Source organism: Bos taurus, chromosome 25 (assembly GCF_002263795.3).
Source record: "Bos taurus isolate L1 Dominette 01449 registration number 42190680 breed Hereford chromosome 25, ARS-UCD2.0, whole genome shotgun sequence".
Lineage (NCBI taxonomy): Eukaryota > Metazoa > Chordata > Mammalia > Artiodactyla > Bovidae > Bos > Bos taurus.
This window is the reverse complement of record NC_037352.1, coordinates 9,265,201-9,288,388: the sequence shown is the minus strand read 5'-3', so window position 1 is coordinate 9,288,388 and position 23,188 is coordinate 9,265,201. Positions and strand designations below refer to the sequence as shown.

The window sequence follows — 23,188 nt, the reverse complement described above, 5'->3', positions numbered from 1 at the left end:
GTTTGGCAAATATTGGGACTTTGATTTCTAGACAGGAACCTGAGAAACTCAACTAGTACAGTCTCCCAACTGTATGTCTGCCTTTACATTTAGACTGGCTCAGAGGGTAAAGCGTCTGCCTGCCTGCAGTGCAGGAGAGGCCAGGGTTCCATCCCTGGGTCGGGAAGATCCCCTGGAAAAGAAAATGGCAACCCAACCCACTCTGGTACTCTTGCCTGGGAAATCTCATGGATGGAGGAGCCTGGTAGGCTACAGTCCATGGAGTCACGAAGGGTCGGACACGATTGAGCAACTTCACTTTCACTTTCAGACAGGTACACGCCCTGACCCAGGTAGCCCCTAGACTGTCCTGCTCAATCCCTGAAGAAATCATAAAAGGAGAAGCAACATCTTTCGGACCGCTTGGTGAAATTTGTGCTTGGAAATGGCAGAGGCTTTGGGGAAATAGTCTTTGACCATTGAGAGACTGCTGGCCGCTTTCTGAGGGGTCTCGCACTGAGGCCAGAAGGGCAGTTGGAGTTGGGGCCAGGACACTCCCTAGTTCTGCTCCTGCCTCTGCCTTGCCTTGGGATCTCAGTGTGTTACAGCCCTTTCTGGCCGCAATTCCTGCCTCTGGACCCACGGCTTTGAGTTTTTCCAGGGCTTTTATATAGATCTACATTCCTAGAAATGACAGCAAATAGCTTTCTGTGCACTGAGCACAGCAGGGAACAGAGGGGCAATGGATAACAATCGAGTGAACAAATAAGATACTTTCAGACAGTGAAGATCCTCCGAAGAAAATTGTATATATCTTAATGTTGAATTGGTTCGTAATGCTTTTCAGGTCCACAAGATTCTTCAACTTCTCTGTACATTCATTCAATTAATTTCTGAGAGTTCGATATTGAAACTCCAACTAAAAATCTTAATTTATCTACTTAGAACAAATATATAGTGGAACTATATGTAACTTTGTTCTGTATTTTCAGGTCTCCTGTAAATGTGTTATCATATTTTCATAATTTAAAAAATTTAAAAAAGGAAAGAAAATAAGCCAGGGGGATGGGATGGATACCAAGGGGATAGATACTGGAGGGGTGTGGCTACTGGGTGATCAGGATCCAGGATCCTGGGGAGAGGATGCTTGGCTTGAGACCTGAACAGTGTGAGAGAGAGCCAGCTGATGGTGGAAGGGAGCCCTGCTCCAAGGGACTGAGACCAGACCTGGCTGACTGAGCTCTGAAGCCCACAAGGACAAGGGGAGGCAAGAGGGATCAGCATTCAGTATGATGTTTTTGGAAAGGAAAATAAATTTCTGTGAATGGCAAAGATTAATTTGATGCCACCCTGGGTTTGGTGGGCCAACCCTCATCCAACATCTAGCCCATGGAGCTGTCCTTCAGTTGTCTCCAGAGAGGGTCCATGAGACACAGAGCAGGAGTGAAACATGGGAGGGAAAGCTGTGGATATGGCCGAGGCTGGTCTGTATAGGCCAGAATTATGCTTCCAGGGGAATTGAGGGATGTTATTAACTCAAAAAAAGCTTGTCCACCCACACGGTCCTCATGGAACAGTTAGTCCCGTACTTTATACTCCTTGAAGACCCTCTAAAGATCAAGGCTGGCAGAGTGTCCAGTAATGCTTGCAGTAAATTAAATTTGAATTGAATTGAAAATTAAAAGTAAAATAAATGTACTTTCCTTTGACCTAACACCCCTACTTCTAAGAATCTGACCCTCGGAAACAGTAACGCAAGCACGCCAAGAAGTAAGTACAAGGATATTCACGGTAGTGTCGTTTGGAGTAGCAAAAAGTCTGGAAATGCCCTAAATAGCCATCATTGGGGAACCAGTGGAGTAGATGTTGGCATCACCGCCCAACAAAACCCCAGGCAACCACTGCAAGAATGAGGTGGACTCATATGTGGGAAAAAAAATGATCTCCAGGGATATTATCAAGGGAGGAAAAATGAGGTTGGATGATGGGTTCTCAGTTCCACAACCCTGCCCCCCCCGCCCCGAGCCCTGGACCCCGAAGCCAAGGGAAACTGGGGCTCTGGGAGACAGACATACCCACTTATTATCTAGGGAGGAGGTGTGGGGAAGGACAAAGAAAAAGCCTTGTGAGGGAGCCTGTCAGTAGCTGAGCTCCACCAATCCAGGAAAAGGGACACTGATGCACCCTCCAATCAGAAACAAAGGAGTGAGTGGGGGCGGGACCTGAGGCCAAGAGTGTTGCCCTGGTGCAGCTCCCTCCACACTGGAAACCAGAGGAGTGGGGAATAAGCCTTCCCACCTAACAAATATTTCTGGAAGGATACACAGGAAACTGGGAGAGTGTGTCCTTAAATGAAAGGAACTTGAAGACTCAGTCAGGGCTAGTGGTGAAGGGGGACTTATTTTGGTATAGAGATGTAAGAGCAGAGGGTCGTTTTTTAGTCTCTGTTCATGGTTGATGGGTTTTTCTCTAGGTATGAATAGTTGCCTCCAAAGGGTCTGGTGAGGTTACCAAGCCGTGCCTTAGGTCTGAAAGTTTTGTCATTGATTTACCCCGTTTTGTTTTTCACTGGGGATCTGAATTCCAGACACCATCACAGGGGAGATCTAAGTAGGTGACATTTACTTCTCTTCTCCCTAATTTTCCTGGACTCTTAACTGTTCAAGCCAATCAGTAGCCACCATTGTATGCCCCTAGACTTTTCTCTTACACTGGTCTCAAGACCTTACTTAACCTCTTGTAAAAACTTGCTGTTCTCTGTAGGAGCTTACTCCTAATGTCTGGAATTACAACTGAAATCACTTCCAGGTGTTAAAGCAGTGCTTCTCAGACACTAGGCACTTGAGAACCACCTTCAGGATTTTTGCTAACATTGAAGACCACCTGCCCTTTTATCTACACAATATTTTTCTTAAAAAACTTTTTTTTTAACTGTTTAATTTTGTGTTGGGATATAGCCGATAGACAGTGTTGTGACTGACAATGTTAGGTGGACAGCGAAGAGACTCAGCCATAGATATACATGTATCCATTTGCCCCCATAATTTTTCTTAAATGATTCACTAAAACTTCAGTAAAGTTGTTTTAAAAGGTGACTTTCTATCACTACTATAAATGCTATTCAGTTCAGTTCAGTTCAGTCCCTCAGTCGTGTCCGACTTTTTGTGACCCCATGAATTGCAGCACACCAGGCCTCCCTGTCCATCACCAACTCCCGGAGTTCACTCAAACTCATGTCCATCGAGACAGTGATGCCATCCAGCCATCTCATCCTCTGTCGTCCCCTTCTCCTCCTGCCCCCAATCCCTCCCAGCATCAGAGTCTTTTCCAATGAGTCAACTCTTTGCATGAGGTGGCCGAAGTATTGGAGTTTCAGCTTTAGCATCAGTCCTTCCAAAGAACACCCAGGACTGATCTCCATTAGGATGAACTGGTTGGATCTCCTTGCAGTCCAAGGGACTCTCAAGAGTCTTCTCCAACACCACAGTTCAAAAGCATCAATTCTTCAGCACTCAGCTTTCTTCACAATCCGTACATGACCACTGGAAAAAACCATAGCCTTGACTAGACAGACCTTTCTTGGCAAAGTAACAGCTCTGCTTTTTAATATGCTATCTAGGTTGGTCATAACTTTCCTTCCAAGGAGTAAGTGTCTTTTCATTTCATGGCTGCAGTCACCATCTGCAGTGATTTTGGAGCCCCCAAAAAGGAAAGTCTGACACTGTTTCCACTGTTTCCCCAGCTATTTCCCATGAAGTGATGGGACCAGATGCCGTGATATTCGTTTTCTGAATGTTGAGCTTTAATCCAACTTTTTCACTCTCCTCTTTCACCTTCATCAAGAGGCTTTTTAGTTCCTCTTCACTTTCTGCCATAAGGGTGGTGTCATCTGCATATCTGAGGTTATTGATATTTCTCCCAGCAATCTTGATTCCAGCTTGTGCTTCTTCCAGCCCAGCGTTTCTCATGATGTACTCTGCATAGAAGTTAAATAAGCAGGGTGACAATATACAGACTTGACATACTCCTTTTCCTATTTGGAACCAGTCTGTTGTTCCATGTCCAGTTCTAACTGTTGCCTCCTGATCTGCATACAGGTTTCTCAAGAGGCAGATCAGGTGGTCTGGTATTCCCATCTCTTTCAGAATTTTCCACAGTTTATTGTGATTCACACAGTCAAAGGCTTTGGCATAGTCAATAAAGCAGAAATAGATGTTTTTCTGGAACTATCTTGCTTTTCTGATGATCCAGCGGATGTTGGCAATATGATCTCTGGTTCCTCTGCCTTTCCTAAAACCAGCTTGAACATCTGGAAGTTCATGGTTCATGTATTGCTGAAGCCTGGCTTGGAGAATTTTGAGCATTACTTTACTAGCATGTGCTGCTGCTGCTGCTAAGTTGCTTCAGTCATGTCCAACTCTGTGCGACCCCAGAGACGGCAGCCCACCAGGCTCCCCCGTCCCTGGGATTCTCCAGGCAAGAACACTGGAGTGGGTTGCCATTTCCTTCTCCAATGCATGAAAGTGAAAAGTGAAAGTGAAGTCGCTCAGTCGTGTCTGACTCTTCACGACCCCATGGACTGCAGCCTACCAGGCTCCTCCGTCCCTGGGATTTTCCAGGCAAGAGTACTGGAGTGGGTTGCCATTGCCTTCTCCATACTAGCATGTGAGATGAGTGCAATTGTATGGTAGTTTGAGCATTTTTTGGCATTGCCTTTCTTTGGGATTGGAATGAAAACTGACCTTTTCCAGTCCTGTGGCCACTGCTGAGTTTTCCAAATGTGCTGGCATATTGACTGCAGCATTTTCACAGCATCATCTTTCAGGATTTGAAATAGCTTCACTGGAATTTCATCACCTCTACTAGCTTTGTTTGTAGTGATGCTTTCTAAGGCCCATTTGACTTCACATTCCAGGATGTCTGGCTCTAGGTGAGTGATCACACCATCGTGATTACCTGGGTCGTGAAGATCTTTTTTGTACAGTTCTTCTGTGTATTCTTGCCACCTCTTCTTAGTATCTTCTGCTTCTGTTAGGTCCATACCATTTTTGTCCTTTATCGAGCCCATCTTTGCATGAAATGTTCCCTTGGTATCTCTAATTTTCTTGAAGAGATCTCTAGTCTTTCCCATTCTATTGTTTTCCTCTATTTCTTTGCATTGATCACTGAGGAAGGCTTTCTTATCTCTCCTTGCTATTCTTTGGAACTCTGCATTCAGATGCTTATATCTTTCCTTTTCTCCTTTGCTTTTTGCTTCCCTTCTTTTCACAGCTATTTGTAAGGCCTCCTCAGACAGCCATTTTGCTTTTTTGCATTTCTTTTCCATGGGGATGATCTTGATCCCTGTCTCCTGTACAATGTCACGAACCTCTGTCCATAGTTCATCAGGCACTCTATCTATCCGATCTAGTCCCTTAAATCTATTTCTTATTTCTACTGTATAATCATAAGGAATTTGATTTAGGTCATACCTGAATGGTCTAGTGGTTTTCCCTACTTTCTTCAATTTAAGTCTGAATTTGGCAATAAGGAGTTCATGATCTGAGCCACAGTCAGCTCCCGGTCTTGTTTTTGCTGATTGTATAGAGCTTCTCCATCTTTACTTCTTATAAAAAGAAAGAACTTTAAAAATAAACATAATAAAATCTAAAAACATTGTTAAATTCTAGCTATGCACTGTGGCCAATCCAAAGGTCTGCTTTTTCTTTGTGTTTAAAGGGAAATTGCTAAGTGTTAGAGATAGGCTTCCCCCTGGTAGCTTAGTTGGTAAAGAATCTGCCTGCAGTGCGGGAGACCCAGGTTTGATCCCTGGGTTGGGATGATTCCCTGAGAAGGAAATGGCAACCCACTCCAGTATTCTTGCCTGGAAAATCCCACGGACAGAGGAACCTGGCAGGCTACAGTTCATGGGATTACAAGAGTCGGACATGACTTAGTGACTAAACCACCACCACAGACACGGTCCAGCACCAAGCTGCGTCTTTTTCCTTGATGGGCTTGGAAGGATTAGAATGGGGACTTTCTTACTATGTGGTTCACTGTTATGTAATGCCATGTCAATGCACCATCCAAAGTCTTGCCCTATAACATTTGAATTCCACACTTTAGGAAAGAGTTAAAGTCTTTCTTTCCTGTTCCAGAAAGGTTTAGTTATGTGTCCTTACGTATTTATGCCATCTGAGCTGAACTATATGTAAAGCTATTATCACCTTGGAATTACTGGCGCTGCTTGTGATGCTGGCATTTTGGCCTTCCAGCTGATATTGAAGGAACGTGGCATTCAGTGTGGTAACGTCCCTTTTATTGTGAGAATCAGAAATGCATCTATTTAAAGGCAGCATAGGATGGCAGCTAAGAATGACGCAGGCCTGGACAAAGGGGAATTTGTCCTTTTTGAAAGAATTGGAAGAATTTGTGAGCTGGTTCACTGTATTCTTTCAAATGATGATGCATACACAGAATGGCGGCTGGGAACTTGGCTCCTGGATCACTGTTCATGAGTCTTGGGTCTCAGAGAGCGGCTGGCCCTGGTGTGAGCTCACGAGCCTTGGTCAGTCTCATGAGGGAATAATGCATCCTGTGAGTGAGAGTGAGCAGAGAAAGGGTGGAGGGTTTTGTGCAGTGCAGCTCTCTAAGTGGGAGAGTTAGTGTCAGAAAAAGGCTGTTTTATTCTTTTTAAAAAATGTTATTGAAGTATAATTGATTTGCTGCTGCTGCTGCTAAGTTGCTTCAGTCGTGTCCGACTCTGTGTGACCCCAAAGACGGCAGCCCACCAGGCTCCCCCGTCCCTGGGATTCTCCAGGCAAGAACACTGGAGTGGGTTGCCATTTCCTTCTCCAATGCAAGAAAGTGAAAAGTGAAAGTGAAGTCGCTCAGTCGTGTCTGACTCTTAGCGACCCCATGGACTGATTTACAATGTGTTAATTTCTGCTATCCAGCAAAGTGATTCAGTTATATATATTTATGTATTTCATCGTCTTTTCCATCATGGTGTATCACAGGATACTGGATATAGTTCGCTGTGTTATCCAGCAGGACCTTGTTGTTCATCCATTCTACATACAATAGTGTGCATCTGCCAACCCCAAACTCCCAATCGTTCCCTCCCCACCCCTATGTCCGTGAGTCTGTTTCTTTTTCGTAGATCTGTTCATTTGCATTGTCCTTTAGATTCCACATATAAGTGATATCATATGGTATTTATCCAAAAACAGCCCATTTTAGGTGATTCTACTTCAGAAATATCAGTGGATGCTCAAACTATTGGGGTGACATTTTAATGAAAGACTGGATCTTAAGGTCGACCCAAAATATCTCCCTACATGTGCTACAACAGGGATGAACCCAGAAAATACTACCAAATGAAAGAAGCCAGATGCAAAAGGGCAAATCTTGTGTCGTTTCATTTTTTATGAAATATCCAGAATCAGCCAATCCATAGGCAGAACGCAGGTTAATGGTTGCTGGGGGCCGAGTGGAGGGAGGAATGGGAGTGTCTCCTTAATGGGTACAAGGTTTCCTTTCAAGGAGAGGAAGTGTTCTGGAAGGAGACAGTGGTGGTGGATGTACAACCTTGTGAATGTACTAAATGTCATGTGCATTTTATCACAGTTTAAAAAATACCTCCCCAGAAGTTACTTTTTAATTACAAAGGAAAAGTGCACAATGGAGAAATCTGGTGACCCTGAACCTCTTGATCAAAGTTAGCATCACCAATAATGGACAGCCTGACATCCTATGCCTCCTGGTGGAACACACCACGGTCACATGAGTGTGTAATATTCTTGCCAAAAGAATCCACCCTGAATCTAATCATTAGGAAGCATTTAAAAACGGAGACTTTCATGTACTGATGAACCTATTTGCAGGGCAGTAATGGGGTCACAAAGAGTCGGACATGACTGAGCGACTGAACTGAACTGAATTGAATGGACACACAGACATAGAGAAGAGACTTATAGACACGGGGGCGGGGGGCGGGGAGGGGAGGAAGGAGAGGGTGGAATGTATGGAGAGAGTAACATGGAAACATATATATTACCCTATGTAAAGTAGATAGCCAATGGGAATTTGCTGTGTGACTCAGGAAATTCAAACCAGGGCTCTGTAACAACCTAGAGGGGTGGGATGGGGAGAGAGGTGACAGGGACATTCAAGAAGGAGAGGACATGGGTTCAGTTCAGTTGCTCAGTTCTATCCAGCTCTTTGCGACCCCATGGACTGCAGCACGCCAGGCCTCCCTGTCCATCACCAACTCCTGGAGCTTGCTCAAACTCATGTCCATTGAGTTGTTGATGCCATCCAACTATCTCATACTCTGTCGTCCCCTTCTCCTCCTGCCTTCATTATTTCCCAGCATCAGGGTCTTTCCCAATGAGTCAGTTCTTCTCATCAGGTGGCCAAAGTATTCGAGTTTCAGTTTCAGCATCAGTCCTTCCAATGAATATTCAGGACTGATCTCCTTTAGGATGGACTGGTTGGATCTCCTTGCAGTCCAAGGGACTCTCAAGAGTCTTCTCCAACACCACAGTTCAAAAGCATCAGTTCTTTGGTGCTCAGCTTTCTTTATAGTCCAACTCTCACATCCATACATGACTACTGGAAAAACCATAGCTTTGACTAGATGGACCTTTGTCCAGAGTAATGTCTCTGCTTTTTAATATGCTGTCTAGTTTGGTCGTAGCTTTTCTTCCAAGGAGCAAGGGTCTTTTAATTTCATGGCTGCAGTCACCATCTGCAGTGATTTTGGAGCCCAAGAAAATCAACTCTGTCACTATTTCCATTGTTTCCCCATCTATTTGCCATGAAATATTTGCCATGAAATGCTAGGCTGATTCATGTTGATGTTTAGCAGAAACCAACACAATATTATAGAGCAATTATCCTTCAGTTAAAAATAAATAAATTTAATTATAGTAAATAAATATGCTGCAAGGATATATTATACAGCTCAGGGAATACAGCCAGTATTTTATAACTTTAAATGGACTATAATCTCTAAAAATATCAAGTCACTGTGTTGCATACTGGAAACTCAAATAATATTGTGAATCAACTATACATCAATTTTTAAAAGAAATATATTTAAATTCTTGTTTAAGTTTCAATAAATTCTATGCCTCTAGACTATAAAGAAACTGAGCACAGAAGAATTGATGCTTTTGACCTGTGGTGTTGGAGAAGACTCTTGAGAGTCCCTTGGACTGCAAGGAGATCCAACCAGTCCATCCTAAAGGAGATCAGTCCTGGGTGTTCATTGGAAGGACTGACGCTGAAACTGAAACTCCAGTACTTTGGTCACCTGATGCGAAGAGCTGACTCATTGGAAAAGACCCTGATGCTGGGAAAGATTGAAGGCAGGAGGAGAAGGGGACGACAGAGGATGAGATGGTTGGATGGCATCACTGACTCAATGGACATGGGTTTGGGTGGACTCCAGGAGTTGGTGATAGACAGGGAGGCCTGGTATGCTGCAGTTCATGGGGTTGCAAAGAGTCGGACATGACTGAGCGACTGAACTGAACTGAACTGATGCCTCTAGAAAAAATAAAAAAGAGACTTTCTACAAAATAAATGGTCAGTACTCTAATATCAGTGCTAGGAAGGCCAAGAAAGGCTGAGGAACCATAAAGAGATATGACAACAAAATGTAACACATTATCTTGGATTTGGCCTGGACTAAAAACATAGCTAAGGCCATTACTGAGATTACTGGATAAATTTGAATATGGACTGTAGATGAGATAAAAGTACTATATAATGTAAAATTTGGGGGGGTTATCATGCTGTGATTATGTATAGCGATGGCCTTGTTATTTCAGAGATGCACACTGAAATATTTAGACATAAAGTATGGCATAGACAGAGTGAGTGAGTGAGAGTTGCTCAGTCGTGTCCAACTCTTTGCAATCCCATGGATACTGGAGTGGGTTGCCATTTCCTTCTCCAGGGGATCTCCCCAATGCAGGGATCGAACACACATCTCCTGCATTGCAGACAGATTCTTTACCACCTGAGCCACCAGAGAAGACTTGTATTAAGAGATGTTTCTAAGTATGAAGACAGGTCCACTCAAAAAGTATCAACAGATACATTCTTGACTTTATCTTATAATCTATAGACAATACGTTAGAGTGTGTTATGAAGTCATACATCTTGTCCAAAGTAATACCCAAGATAGAAATAGCACTAAATTTATAAATGACAGTCATCAATCAGATGAAATAATTTAGATGAAGCTTATCTCTCTCAAAGAGATGGCATAGGCAACCTACTCTCAAATGGTTCAGAACATGATGTGTGTGTGGCTGGGGATGGGGTATTTGGAGGGAGAGAAAGAGAGGGTTAAAAAAATAAAATCAACCCACTGAAAACTGGTGCTGTAATATCATAAAATAGTGAAAACAAGGTCTGATTTGGACTGTGTTTTTAAAAGTGAAACTAAAAATTAATTTTATGTTCTACAAAATTTTAGCAATGGTAACTGGTCACAAATGATTGGAGTGAAAGACGAATGAATCATGTATTGATTTGGAGGGTTGGTAGCATTCACTCGTTCAACTGGATTAGTTGATGTGACATTTTTACTTGACATCTTCGTGTTGTTTGACCAAGATGATGGTCATTTTTTTACAAATTCAAAGACTTCATCAGTTTTCCCAAGCGTTGCTTTTTGTCCTTTGATATTCACAGCATTCTTTTGAATGTTTTCTTTCTTTGCTTTCCTCTTTGGATCTCTTTGATACAAAGACGTGTGCCCAGGAATGGGCTTGCTGGATCACATGGCAACTCTAGCTTTTTAAGGACCCTCCATACTGTTTCCCACAGTGACTGCACCAACTTACATTGGGATTAATTTTATAAATAGATCATGAGGAAATGTTTCCTTAGTTGATCACTTTTGCTTTGTACACGGCAAGGCAGCAGGAACTGTGATAATGAATACTGAGACAGTGAGCTTACTCTGGTGCTATGAAGCCCCCACGGCGTTGCTTGGTGGGTGGGGGATCGGAAACAGTATTTTAGCACACTCAGAGCGCTCCTTCCTGCCCTGGTGCCCACGGTGTGCTGCTTTGAAGACTGCAGTGCTCTTCTGAATTAGGGATTGTAATTGGTCCTCACTCCTCCTCCTCCGTGAGGAATGTCTGGCCTCTGGATGCAAAAGAGAGCAGCTCTTCATGCCACACTTTGTCCAGTGAAGTCTCCAGGCAAAGAAAAGATGGGAAGAGCTGTTTAAGCCTTTCTAAAATCCCATGAAAGTTTAATTTTTCACTTTCCTAGTGCTTTGTCACTGACAAATTTGAATTTCTTTCATCCTGTTTAGCACATCTCCTCTGGGCTTTAAACGCTGCTCTGCGCCCCCCGGTGCCCTTTGAAAATGTTGGTGCTTCTGGCCTTCATCATCGTCTTCCACATCACGTCCGCGGCCTTGCTCTTCGTCGCCACCATCGACAATGTAAGTTCCCTTTCCTACTGACCTTCCCAGAACTGGATCCTAGAGTCAATAGAAGCAGGGTTGAGAATTCCCACAAGGTGATTATAATTTGGGGTTATCCTCCCTACCAAGGGCTTCCCTGGTGGCTCAGCTGGTAAAGAATCCACCTGCAATGTGGGAGACCTGGGTTCGATCCCTGGGTTGGGAAGATCCCCTGGAGAAGGAAAGTAAAAGGCTACCCACTCCAGTATTCTGGCCTGGAGAATTCCCTGGACTATAAAAGTCAGCCACGACTGAGCAACTTTCACTTCACATCTTACCAAGGAACACCTATCTCCTCAGCCCAGGCATGAGGACTCATGGCTGAAGTGTGGGAGTTTGAAGCATCCCATATATAAGTCTGGATGGGCAGGGACCTTGTTCCACTCATCCCTGAGTCCCCGACAGATGCCTTAGCTGTAGGAAGCCCTTTGCAGATGTGGCTTAAATTCAGCTCTCCTCAGGTCACTTTCTCAGCACTGTTGTCATTTTGGGACACCAAGAAGATCAAACCAGTCAATCCTAAATGAAATCGACCCTGAATATTCATTGGAAGGGCTGATGCTGAAGCTGAAACCTCAATACTTTGGCCACCTGATACAAAGAGCCGACTCTCTGGAAAAGACCCTGTTGCTGGGAAAGATTGAAGGCAGGAGAAGAAGGGGGAGGCAGAGGACGAAATGGTTAGACAACATCACCAACCCAAGGACCTGATTTTGAGCAAGCTCCGGCAGACAGTGAAGGGGGCAGGGGAGCCTGGCTTGCTGCAGTCCAAGGGGCTGGAAAGAGTTGGGCATGACTTAGCGACTGAACAACAACTTTGTTGTGGGTGCTTCGCACATCATAGGGTGTTTAGCAGCACTTCTGCCCCTAGTTGTGACACCCCAAAATGTCTTCAGACATTACCAAATGTCCCTGGGAGGCAAAGTCACCCTTGCTTGAGGACCATTGCCCTAGATCCCGCAGGTGACCCATCCCAGATAACCTTTTCCCCTCTTGCCTCTGACATCTCCTTACCAACAGGATTCTTGTTGCAAGCCTACCTGAGCATGCCCTTCCCAGCAGAGTGGAACACTCCCCACTCTGACTACGTACCCATGAAAAGTTTAATTTTTTTCTTTGAGTATCCATATGGCAGGGGTGCATTTGATAAATAACATATTGGCATAGATTAACATCCCCCCTGGCAGAAAAATGAAGCTTTTAACCAGATGTTCCCTATGGCCCACATCCTGATCCAAAGGCCTGGCTTCAGTTCTGATGGCTTCAGACTGTGGACATATTTAGAGTCAGAAACTCTGCTCAGAAAGCCAGAAAGGGCATTGTACAAGTGGCCTCCACGTCAGTCTGCATATAATCATATAATTGACTCCTGTCAATGCATCATCAAAATAATAGCAACACGGACCAGGATAAGACCTGTCACTTAGAGGCTGCTAATTCTGGAGCTCCTACGCTCGGCCCTTTGATCATCTCCTGTGATGTCATCTCAAGTCTACGAGATCCTTCCTCTCCTGGCACATTTTATGATGAGAGACCTGGGCCTTAGGGCAGTTAGGGCGTCTGCTGGAATTTACGGGACAGGAAGTGGCGGAGCTGGGATTTGAAGCATTCCAGAGGCCCCTGGTTCTAGATGCCCTAAGGGAGATGAATGATTGAGTTTGGGTTGGGGTTCCTGCAGGTTCTGGAAGAGCTGTCATGACCAGGGCAGGGGCCACATTGTTAAAGCCTTGGGAACCTACCATTATCCAAAGGGCCCACTCTGTGTGAACCGAATGGTTTGAATGTGCTTTTACAATCTTTTTCTATGTCTTGCATCTAGCCCTTGGGATCCTGCAAAGGTCCCAGAGTGAAAGGGATACACTAACATTAGGGGCAGAAAAGCCATCAGCCATAGAACCAGCTTATCCTATAGGTGTTTCTGTTACCATGGGCCTTACTGAGAAGACACAGGTGGGCATTTTTACCAGTCCATGAGTCACTCGGTCTTTATTATGTGTTAGGAATTGCGTTTGGCAGTGTCACTGGGGCCCGTAGTGAGAGTTTAGTGACCAACTGTGGCCTGGATGGATGGTGGTGGGTTGGGGAGATTCCAGTCTTTGGGTGGATGGAAAGCAGAAGGAAGGGCATGCATGTGTGCTAAGTTGCTTCAGTCCTGTCTGACTCTGCGACCCCATAGATTGTAGTCCGTCAGGCTCCTCTGTCCATGGGGATTCTCCAGGCAAGAATACTGGAGTGGGTTGCCATGTCCTCCTCCAGGGGATCTTCCCAACCCAGGGATCGAACCCACATCCCTTATGTCTCCTGCATTGGCAGGTGGGTTCTTTACCACTAGTGCCACCTGAGAAGCCCAGAAGAAATGTCATCTGGGCGCAAAGAGCAGCAAGAACACAGAGAGAAACAGAAGCATTTGCACAGAAGGCAGGAGGCTCTTGTTTGACCATTTCATTCATAACAGGCTTCCCCCCCAAGATATTATCCTTTCTGTCCTCCCCTCCAGCTTCGCCCCTGCAGTCCCGGGGGAATTTACCACCATCTGCTCTTATCATCACCAGCTGAGCCTCGCCTCCTCACCCAAGTCCTGGGAGAGCCTGGACCTTCCCTGTCAGCACCCCAGCAGCATGGGCATCACCTGGGAGCCTGTTAGAAACAGACACTCCCACCCCAAACCTCTTTTTTTCTTAATTTTTAAATTTAATTTAGTTTAAAAAAATTTTTAACATTTATTTTTTGGCCATGTGCGTGCATGTTCAGTCACTTCAGTCGTGTCTGACTCTTTGCGACCTCACGGACTGTAGCCTGCCAGGTCCCTCTGTCCATGGGACCTCCAGGCAAGAATACTAGAGTGGGTAGATGTTTCCTTCTCCAGGGGATCTTCCTGACCCAGCAATCAGACCTGCATTTCAAGTGGATTCTTTACCACTGATCCACCAGGGAATCCCTGTAGGCCTTTGTTTTCATAATGAACAAACACCCTTTCCCTGTGTTTCCCTGTCGTGTTCCAGGCCTGGTGGGTAGGAGAGGAGTTTTTTGCAGACATCTGGAAAGTGTGTGTCAACAATACGAACTGTACGGAACTCAATGACTCTGTTCAAGGTGAGTGTGAAGCTGATGGGAGAGCACTGAGTGAAAAAAGACCCCTCGGGAGAAGGGCTTCCCTATGGTCTGACCCCTCACCGCCTCCTTCCGTCTCAGCCTGTGCAGAGGGGCCTGGCTGCTGCCCAGGGCTGGGGGAGCAGGGTCAGCATAAGCTGAGGACAGGAAGCAGGGGGAGCCAGAGGCTAGAGGGCACCAACCCCAGTGACACTGGGGCCCACCCTTCTCTTCTCTCTTGACCTAGCAGAGCTTCCCTCCCTCACCCCTTCTCAGCTCCAGCCCTCATCTAGAATCTTCTCCCCACTCCTCTAAATAGCTCAGAGACATTTATGTCACTTCCTCGCATCTCAGCAGCTTGGTGGGCAGAAACCCAAAAGCTGGCTCCTTTAAGAGCTGTGTGACCTTCCCTGGGGCAGGTTACCTGAGCGCTGCTCGGACTCTCAATAACCTCAGCTGTTAATGCAGGTGACAGCAATGCCTCTGCCGTGCTGCCTCGGCACACGAGCTGCAGTAGAAAGATGAAGTGAAGTGAAAGCCGCTCAGTTGTGTCCAACCCTTTGCAGCCTTATGGACTGTAGCCCACCAGGCTCCTCTGTCCATGGGATTCTCCAGGCAAGGATACTGGAGCAGGTAGCCATTCCCTTCTCCAGAGGATCTTCCCAGCCCAGGGATCAGACCTGGGTCTCCTGCCTTGCAAGTGGATTCTTTACCAATTGAGCCACCAGGGAAGCCTCAGAAAAATAAAGGGTTTTGTAAATGCAGAAAATCGCATCTAAAAACATGTCAAGCCCTCTTCTTCCCTGTGGAACAAATGGTTCAGTTTTCTGTTGCAGAACTGACAAAAGCGATACTTTGGCTGATAAAACACTGGACAGCCAGTTGAATTTGATATCTCAGATAAACAATGAAAAATTTAGGATAATTTAGTACCAAATATTCAGAGAAGGCAATGGCAACCCACTCCAATACTCTTGCCTGGAAAATCCCACGGACAGAGGAGCCTGGTGGGCTGCAGTCCATAGGGTCGCTACAATCAGACACGACTGAGCGACTTGACTTTCACTTTTCACTTTCATGCATTGGAGAAGGAAATGGCAACCCACTCCAGTGTTCTTGCCTGGAGAATCCCAGGGACGGGGGAGCCTGGTGGGCTGCTGTCTCTGGGGTCGCACAGAGTCGGACACGACTGAAGCGACTTAGCAGCAGCAGCAGCAGCAGTACCAAATATTACATGGAACACACTTAACACTAAAATAAATTGTTGTTGTTTACCTGATATTCAGACTTAACAAGCATCCTGCTTTTGTGTTTGTTTTTTTCTTAGAATCCTACTTAGGGAGAAAGGGACCTTGCTCACTGGGGCGTAAAGTCTTACCGTTCCATCAGCAACAATGGCAATATTCATAATAAAAGCAAAACCACCAAAAGGAGGCGTCATTTCCTGAAGGTTTACTGGGAGGCGCTGGGCTAAGTCCTTCCCATAAGTGGTCTCCTGGCCCTGTTTCAGGATGGGGAAACTGAGGCACAGGGCAGAAACCCAAGGTCACAAAGTCAGGAGTGAGTGATGGAGTTAGGAGTCCAGCTGAGATATGTCGAGCTCAGAAGCCTGCCCTCTAAGCCCCTGACGCCATCCCCGCCGCCCGGCCTCTGGGTCTGTTTCTCTGCCGTTCTAAGCCGTGACCCTGGAGACAGCCCCTCTTCCCTGTTGGAGCCTCACCGTTGCCAGGGTGTGTGGTCAGCTGGCAGCACTGAAGCAGCATTTCCCAGCTTCTGTCGCTTGTGTTCCACTTCCCCGTGTGCAGTTATTCCCTTTCATTTTTATTTTTTTAATTAAAAAAATCTTTTTTGACCACACAGCATAGCTTGTGGGATCTTAGTTCCCTGACCAGGGATCAAACCCAGGCCGCCTGCAGTGGAAGTGCAGAGTCCTAACCACTGCACCACCAGGGAATTCCTTTATTTTTCTTTAGAATAACAGGTTGTCAAACCACCAGCCAGATTCAGTCCAATAAGCTAAGAGTGGTTTTTTATATTTTTAATACGTTGTAAAAAACCAAAACAAGAAAAAAGCCAAATAAAACAAGACAATGAACCAGGGACTGTATAGCCACAAAGCCTGAAATATTTACTGTCTAGCCTTTATAGAAAAAGCATCCTGACACCTGCTTTAAAACAGTTCATTTTTTTCTACATGTGCATGCACGCTCAGTTATGTCCCACTCTTTGCAGCCCCAAGGACTGTAGCCCACCAGGCTCCTCTGTCCATGGGATTCTCCAAGCAAGAATACTGGAGTGAGTTGCCACTTTTTTTTTTTTCCTCCAGGGGATCTTCCCCATGCAGGAATCAAACCCACATCTCCTGCATTGACAGGCAGGTTCTTTACCAGTGAGCCACCAGGGAAGCCCAAATAGTGGATTAAGTAGTTAAAAATCATGCTTCCCTTCAGTCAGTTTCCAGCAAAACTGAAAAAAGAAAAAAAAAAAAAAAGATCTGTCCTTAAGTTTTCCTTCGCCACTTTGGGCACTGTGCCCCTCACCAGTTGCCTCCTGGTGGTAACAGCCAGCCCTTATACATGACTCCCTTTCTGCCAGCACTGCCTGGAATCTTTGGCATCCTTGGTGGCTCACTGGTAAAGACCCTCCTGCCAGTGGAGGAGATGTGGGTTCGATTCCTGGATCAGGAATATCCCCTGGAGAAAAAAAAAATGGCAGCCCACTCCAGTATTCTTGCTTGGAGAATCCCATGGAAAGAGGAGTCTGGAGGGCTTCAGTCCATGGGGTCGCAAAGAGTCAGACACAAATGAGCAACTGAGCACGCACGAGCATGCGCTCACTGCCTGGAATCCTCACTCAGCTTCGAGCATTCCACCTTCCCCTGCTGATGAAGTGGATCACTTACTGTCCCCGTGTTACAGGTGAGGAAACTGAGGCCCGCACAGGTGAATCCAGTGTATGCACTTGACCTCTTCACAGCCTCACCTGTGTCTTTCCTACATGCAGTGCCCTCCACCCAAGACCAGCTCCTTTGTCCCCTAAAACTTCCCGGTGCCAAGCCCCAAACTTTCATGCCCTGCTCACTAAGGCTAATCTGAAAAGACCCTCACCTTTCCTTTTCCTGAATAACAACCACAAGGCTCACACTATTATATTTAGAGGGTATTTTGTATTGACAGGGCACTTTCAGAAGGTCCCTCAGCCCCGTGAGCCCCATATGTCTAAGAATCCCTTTTGAGGTCTTTATAAGGTGCAGGACCCCCAATCCCCACCCAACCCATCTCATTCCAACCTCTTGATCCAGAATCTTTCAGGATCTGAGGGTTTGTACTTAAAAAAAAAACAAAAACCTGCCATTGAGCCAGGCATCTGGGGGCAATACCCAGACTAGGAAGACTGCAGAGTGGGTGGTTCTTGCACCGTTTTCCAGATAAGGACATTGGGGATCATCTGGTCAGTTGCACAAGTGGACAGAGTGGGTGTCAGGATGACTCACTGGCTGCACATGTGCTCATTCTGTGCCAATGGAAGCCGAGTGGCCTCTTGGCTCCATCTTTGCGCTGGGGCTGTCACCATGCTCCTCAGGGGCCCAGGTGGTCTGTGGGCCTTAGCCGTGTACTCTTGCCCGTTTTCCCACAGACTTCTCCACGGTGCAGGCGGTCCAGGCCACCATGATCCTGTCCACCATCCTCTGCTGCATCGCCTTTCTGATCTTCTTGCTCCAACTCTTCCGCCTCAAGCAGGGAGAGAGATTTGTTTTAACCTCCATCATCCAGCTCATGGCTTGTAAGTGAAATGACGGGCTTCCCAGAATAAACACTCCCTTCGCAGCCAACCATGAGTATTCTGGTGGGAGGAGAGTGGCAGGTGAGGAATTGGAAAGGAGGGGTCAGCAGCTGGGATGTTTTTTGCACTTCAGAGTTTGGATTTAGTTAGAGCGTCAGGAAAGGTGTCCTAAAAATGGGAAGCCTGAGCTAGGATCTGTAGGGTAAGTAGGAGTTGCTGCCTTGGTAGAGAGGAGAGAGGCATAGCTCTCCCCGCAAGGAAAATCTGGGTACTTAGCCTCATTGTACCACTAATATCTGTGAATGCTGATGGTTCAGTAAGGATGTTTTCAGCTGCGATTAAGAGAGAAATCCAATTTGCAATGACTTCAGGCACAAAAACTTTACTTTTTTAATATAACAAATAGCTTGAAGGTGGAAGGTGCCAGAGTTGTTCTGGCAGCTCAGCAGTAGCATCAGGAACCCTCCACTCTTTCCATCCTTCTGTGCTGTCATCTTCAGAGTGTCAGTGATGGCCTCCTCATGGCCCCAAAAGGGCTGCTGCAGCTCCTGACATTCATCCTGACCTAATAAACCACCACCACCAAGAGTTTCTAAAGCAGTAAGCAAGGGAAAATACAGCATCAAAAAATGCTTTCTCCTCTCTCATCTCCCTCTTTTCAGGATAATACAGTAATAATTTTCACTGTAGAATTTTCTGTGGCCAGAACTGGGATATGTAGAACCATAAACTATAACAAGTAAACAGGACAGGATGAGTAGCTGCGATAGAGACCATATGTGTCCTGCAAAGCAGACTACTTCCTGCCTGGCTGACCCATGTCCTGGAGCAGTTATGACCCTCTGGGCTGGGTAGCTGGCTGTCCAAATGACACTGGATTCAGCCAGCAAGAATGGGCAGCTGAATGGCTACAGGGCAATATTCTGCCATGAAATACTAGTTGTAATCTTTCCAAGAGACTAAAATAAATGCCTGCTAATAATAAAACCTGAAATTTGTCTTCAGCTCTGACCACAGTCCCCTCGGGTCCCCGGTTGCACACTGTGGTCTGTGATTTATTTGGGCCCTGGCTTTCTTCCAACAGGCCTGTGTGTCATGATCGCAGCTTCCATTTACACAGACCGGCGCAAAGACATTCACGAGAAGAACGAAGAACTGTATGCCCAGACCTCGGGCGGCAGCTTCGGCTACTCCTTCATCCTCGCCTGGGTGGCCTTTGCTTTCACCTTCATCAGCGGCCTCATGTATCTGATACTGAGGAAGCGCAAATAGAGTCCAGGAGCTGGGTGGCTTTCGCCGCAGTTCAGAATCCACATAACCGTTTTGTATATAATCAGTTTTTTTGTGTGTGTGGTTTTTCTAGCAAACACATTGTTTCCTTTAAAAGCCAAAAGAAGAGTTTTTATGTTCTTGAGATCAGAGAATAGACTATGAAGTCTGGAATTCGGAACTCCTGCCCATCCGAAAGCCTCAACATGACAAAGCCAAAAATCTTGCAATGCTCAAATCCAAGTGTTCAGCAGGATAACCACAGGGATGTAATGGGATGGACAAGACTCCGAAAAAGCCAGGTCTTGGGGGCATCTTCCCCTAGGTTTGGGCTACACTGAGCCCCGCTCCCTCACCTCAGCTTCCTGTACTGAATCTCGGTGTGTTTAGTGGTGGAAGGTGGGGAGAGGGGGTCCGGGTACTGGAGAAAACTTCCTTGGATGCTTAGCCAAGTTCCACATGAGAAACGGGTATAGGCCCCACGGTGTTCTGTCTACATCCAGACCAGAGCCCCAACCCTCCTGTCATGGACTGGCTTCAGAAAGTGCCACCCACGTTTGCTGACAGTGTCACCTGCTTGCCTTCAGGAAGGTGAGCTTTAATCTGGGGGTCTGATTTAGGCTCACACGTGATCCCCCAGGCACCTTGTAAAATGCAGGCTCTCCGGGTCCCTTCCTAGACCTACAGAATCAGAGTCTTCAGGGATGGAGCCTGGGAACCTGCATTTGTAACAAGCTCCTTGGTGATGCTCAGGTGCCTTAAAATTGAGGACCACAGCGGTCCCAGGGCTGGGTGAGCAGAACTGCCTCATATATGTTAAAGATCTCATCGTGTGGAGATGGGGAGGTGGGTCTAGACTGCACTGAAAGCCCGAACCTTGGCCTCCATCAGTGGCTCATTCTTCACTGCCTCTTCCACAGCTGCTCACATCTGGACCACCCAAAGTCCAGTCCCAGGGCTTGCATCCTGATAGCCAAACACCCTGGGGCGAGGGGTGGGGAGGGGAGGATACAGCTTTCTCCCTACCCTAACTCAGAAGGCCTCTCCCTTCTCCTCCTGCCCTGCCTTCTAAGGCTGCCTGACTTCTACTAAGCCCCACTTCTGGAGCCATAGAGGACCGTTCGCCATTCGTTCATCTGTCCACATAAGTGATAGAGTGTTTGTGCCAGGCACGGGGGAAACCGTGTCCAGACAGCCTGTCTCCTCATGGGGCTCATTGTCTGACGGAGGAGACAGATTAAAAAACCGATTAGGGAAACGAATTACAAACAGCAGTGAAGGCTGCTGAGAACACAACCAAGGATTCAGAAGAGAGGTCCATGGGATGGGAGGGGACCCACACCGTGCCTGCCTGCGTTTAAAAGCTCCCGGAGGATTTAGATCAGCCTGAATATCGCTCTGCTCAGCCGAGGCAGGTGGTGCGGATGGAGCTGTGCAGTCCACCTGGCACCCGGAAAACCCTTCCTTCCCTGGAGGGGCCCAGGGTCCTGACAGAGAATGAGGCCCCCGGAGGGCCCCAGATTGCTGTGGTTCTCACACTTCAGTGGGTGCCTCTCATGGGACGTGCCTCTCATGGGACGCTCCTGCCAGGGTCCTGGTAAATGCGGCCGGGGACTCCAAGTCGTTAGGGCTCTGAGAGGATCGGGCAGCACGGGGACCCCAGGACGCGACTGTGGGAGAAGCCCTTTGCCCCTCACTGCCTTTTCCCTCCTGTGTTGTGAGCCTGCTGCAGGAGGTGTGCCTGGGAGCTGTCTGCGCTTGTCAGCCCTGGTGCCGTGTAAATGACCTCCTGCTAAATGAAGCATCAGCCCACTTCCTGTGGAGCTGGGGAAATGTCTGGTTTAAGTCATCCAGGGTCTCCATGGATACCTCTTTCATGCAGGATCAGGTTTTCTCTCCATTTACCCGTTCACTCCATTCGGTTTCAGCAGAATACTAAATGCTGTGTTCCAAGCACTGTGCAAGGCTCTGAAAACATAGGCCAATCCGGACATCCTGCCTGAGACAGGGCCCCGCTCCCTGCAGAGAGGCCACCAGCACAGTTGCAGGGGAGCATGGAGCCAGAGGCAGGACAAATGACCACTTCCTGCCTCAGTGGAAAACTCTCATTAGTCCTGTTTGGGGTAGGAGAGCAGGGTACACCCTTGGGCTTGGTGGGGTGCTACATACACCTTGCGGAGGAAGGTGGGTGTAAGTGCCCCCAAGCTTTCTGCTCGGGTGGCTTGTCTGTAACTCTCTGAGAGCCACAGTGGAAACAAGCAGAACCCCTTAGAATCAGAAATCAGAAAGCTTCATCCCCAAGCAATGAATGAATTTCCTTTTCCAAAAGTCTCCAGGAGTGGTATCTGATATGACCCATGGATTTTCCTGGCCGGTCTCTCCACTATTCCTGTATAGCATTCAGAGCCCACATCCATCTGTGATGCCAAGGTTTTGTGAAGCAACAGAGCTTCCTTTCCCCCCACGACACGATGTGCCCTGGAGTGATGGAAAAGCGGTGATGGCATGAGCAAGACAGTACCCAAGCCTTCTTACCCATCGGTAGGTTCAGCCCTCACTTGGCACTCATGATCAGTTACTCAAGGACAACAGAGACAATGAGCTAAGACATCCAAGAGGCAATATTAGGACCAAATGTATTACTGACGACAACTGCATTCGAGGGAACTGTAGTTTGCATATTTTAGGACATTTTTATAAAGTACTGTAATTCTTTCATTGAGGGGCTATGAATGAAGACAGACTAACTCATTTTTATTACTCGTATTAAAATTACTTTGGGTCTTTGTTCAAATAAGTTTGGAGAATGCTTGATTTGTTGCTCTGCGTGAATGTATATATTCATATGTGAATACAGGAAAATTGGAGACATTTTCCCCCCTCCCTGCCCCACATTCTCTGCAATGGGTTGTGTGTCTCTGCGCATCCCTAATCGAGAGGATGAAGCCCTAGGGTGCTCTGTATTCACTGGTGATGAAGAAACCTAACCCCTCAAGCCTGTATGTAAGCACACTAAACGCGGTAGCTTGAATAGATGCTGCAGCCTCATTTAAAATCTGCCTGGATGGGAATTACTAAACTCGCTAATAGTTGAAAGATTACTTACAATACAGCAAGTTGGACAGTTTTGTATATTGGGGGTGGGGTGCAGTGGTGATGGGGAGATGCTAGGGAAAGGTGTTGAGTTTGAATCTTGATTTGGGGACAAATGTGATTTTAAGAGTAGTTAGATACTTTCTACTTAATGTGCCTTTAAAGTAGTCCATTTTCTATGTTTTGTATAATCTGAAACTGTACATGGAAAAATAAAGTTTAAAACCAAATTGCCCAGAGCAGTAGATTCCAGTGTTCCCAATGCTGCCAATGTCCTGAGAGAGAAGCTGCCACGTTGAGTGGCAGGGTCCTAACGTGTGGCTTGTACAGCAGCCTGGGAGGGGCTGAAAGTTTGTCAAGGGAGGGTTTCTCACTCGGTCTGCTGCTTTCATGGGCCAGCTTTCTGGATGAATGACCGACAGTGACACAGGAGCCCCCACACCTCGAAGGGCCCCACGCTCGGTTAACGATTGGCTAGCACCAGAGAAGGCAATGGCA

General features: G+C 46.6%; 1 protein-coding gene across 2 annotated transcripts in view; it reads left to right on the top strand.

The window, feature by feature from the left end:
• The window catches only part of EMP2 (epithelial membrane protein 2), a 45,580-nt gene extending 22,660 nt beyond the window's left edge, over positions 1-22,920 (top strand). The window contains exons 3-6 of one of the 2 annotated variants that reach the window (XM_059881220.1): positions 11,303-11,434; positions 14,458-14,548; positions 18,182-18,328; positions 19,413-22,920. In XM_059881220.1, coding sequence (XP_059737203.1) covers positions 11,357-11,434; positions 14,458-14,548; positions 18,182-18,328; positions 19,413-19,600 — 504 coding nt within the window. In that variant the 5' untranslated portion in view covers positions 11,303-11,356 and the 3' untranslated portion in view covers positions 19,601-22,920. 2 annotated transcript variants of the gene reach the window in all.
• The last annotated feature ends 268 nt before the right edge of the window (positions 22,921-23,188 follow it).